This window comes from Triplophysa rosa, linkage group LG4 (genome assembly GCF_024868665.1).
Source record: "Triplophysa rosa linkage group LG4, Trosa_1v2, whole genome shotgun sequence".
NCBI classification, from domain to species: domain Eukaryota; kingdom Metazoa; phylum Chordata; class Actinopteri; order Cypriniformes; family Nemacheilidae; genus Triplophysa; species Triplophysa rosa.
In genome coordinates this window covers 32,587,615-32,590,025 of record NC_079893.1, presented here as the reverse complement: position 1 = coordinate 32,590,025, position 2,411 = coordinate 32,587,615, and the positions used below count along the sequence as shown (strand labels likewise).

Genomic DNA, 2,411 nt, shown 5'->3' with positions numbered 1-2,411 from the left:
ATCAAAAAGAAACACAAATAAGGGAAGTATAGCTCCCATATACGTCTTTCCACAAGGTTTCACAAACGTACCTCCAAACCCATGCCAGCTATCTTAGAGGGAAATCCCTCCATTCTCAGAAACAACTGAACACTGTTCACATCCCATACAGAAAATGAATATAAAGAAATATATGAAAAACACCTCTAAAATACGTGTTCATGGTTTCCACAGATATAAAAATATGCCAAATAATTGTATATATGTTTCCAACTATTACAAAAATGGCCATTTTTAAATGTCATAAATATTTTCCCAAGGAGTCGCTCGCTTCCCGCAACAGCCACCCACTCCCACTTCCCCAAACGATTGTGACGGGGGTCTTGAGCTGAAAGAGGAACTCAAGACACTTTAAATACAGATATTAAAAGTGCTTGACAGAAGCAAAACATTCAGACACCGCTCCAACAAACACCCTGCTGAGACCCCCAATAATGTCTGGAAAGTGGCAGTTGACCTACCATGAACATGACGACAGTGGTAAGTGCATTTTTATAGTTGGTATACATTGTGAAACGTTACATTTTAGCTTTATGTTTTTCATTTTTTATTTGCATATATGCCTTATAAAATATACCCGACACATATGGTTTTCATAGAACTAAAAATATATGTCAAATACTTGTACATAATATGCAACATACATTTTCAAATATATAAAATTTTCATTTTCATGCACAAATATTTTCTCAAATACATAAATATTTGAGCCATAGCTTAAGCATACATGGTCATGAAAAGGGGACAAATTCATGCGTCATTCAAAAGAGGTCCTTCGGTGACTCTTGATGACATGGCAGGAGAGATGTACAGCCAAGGAGTGCAATTTCGAAGAAATTGAATATAAGTAATCAAGTAAATACATAAAGAATTTTACTGGTGTTTTGTCAGGGACTATGTATACATTTGTTCCTATATATGTATTTAAAAATATTTATTGAAGCATCTTCAACATATGATTTGTGACATGACATACGCTAAAAAAACACCTCCCACATAACACGTAACATATAATGTAAAGTCAATGAAATATGAAATGCATTATCCAGCCTTAAGAAGTTGTTTTCCTCAAGCAAAAAAAAGAGACCCATAGTGCAGGAAAAAGTGTAGATCTTAGTGTCCCTCACAAAACATTGAGTATTAAACGGACATGTAACAGTTATTTCTGTCTTTCTGCACTGCATTAAACCTCATTTCTATCATCCGCAGATGAAGAAGCCGACATTCACGCCAAACAAGGAAAACACCCGACGGATGAGTCAAGTGACCTCGATGAGGAATTAGTTCAGGAAGAAACATGCGAAGCTAAGCAAGGATCAAAATGTGCTTCAGCTTCTGGATTACTAGACATAATTAACACGTATGACAGAAAAGCAGGTGCCAGTGCAGAAGGTTCATTTGCTAATTGTGACAATTATGCAGTAAGTTTCGAAAACAAACCAGGAAAAAGAATCCCCAAAGCTGGAATCCATGCAGAAGCAGGAGTGGGTCGAGCTCGTGCTGAATACAGCATCTTTGAGGCAGAAGCCAGAGGCCCAAATGCTTCCTTTGGTGCTGAAGCAAGTGTGACTAAAGTCGGAGCGTTGGCTCGAGCTGAACTTGCCAGCGCATCTGCCAAAGCCGGTCCACTTCATCTGAAGGCGGGTGTTGCACTTGATACGGGTGTATCCGCTGGCCTCGGTGGAGTGGAGGTCAAATTCCTGGGAACTGGATTCTCAATCGGTCCAAAAATGGGCATTTCTTTGTTTGGTTCAGAAATCTCATTTTCATTCCTGTAGACATGCAGATGTTCACAAAATAATTATATTTTAAAGATATAACATTATCCAGTTTACGTGATCCAGAATTCGCTTCAAAAACAATATTATACTTTAACAATTTGAAGAAAATTAATGTTTGAGGTTGTATTATTCTATGATTGTCAGAGTTTGCATTAATCTAAAAATAAATATTTGTATTTGATTATGTATGTTTTGCTTTTCTGTTTTGTCTTTTTCCTTTTCTGTAAGATAATGAAAAGTTGCACGTAAATGTTATACGTGTGTTTGTGGTGTGTTTTATGGCAGCATAATAATAAAATCATGTGCTTAATGTTGAAAAAATAAATAAAAACTGCCTGATAATGGCAAAATTCTCACTGAAATTGTCATCGATTCAATTGCTTAAATGTAATCCTTGGAAACACACTGTTAACAAACGTCTGGTAATCCATTTTCTGACAGTACTTTATCCGTCTATTTTACCGGCCTTTCTGCTCATGCTAAAATGTAATTCAATGCTGTGCAAAATGTAAAATCCATGTATATCAACCGTAAAAAAAGAATTACGGAACATTCCTTCATATCATATCAGTACAGTACATTGTGCCTCAT

General features: G+C 36.3%; 1 protein-coding gene across 1 annotated transcript; it reads left to right on the top strand.

Annotated features, from left to right (window-relative positions):
* Positions 1-385: 385 nt before the first annotated feature.
* Positions 386-2,170, top strand: LOC130552938 (uncharacterized). Its single transcript, XM_057331634.1, has 2 exons — positions 386-519; positions 1,249-2,170. The coding sequence occupies exons 1-2, from the start codon at positions 474-476 to the stop codon at positions 1,815-1,817; spliced, it is 615 nt and encodes a 204-aa protein (XP_057187617.1). The 5' UTR covers positions 386-473; the 3' UTR covers positions 1,818-2,170.
* The last annotated feature ends 241 nt before the right edge of the window (positions 2,171-2,411 follow it).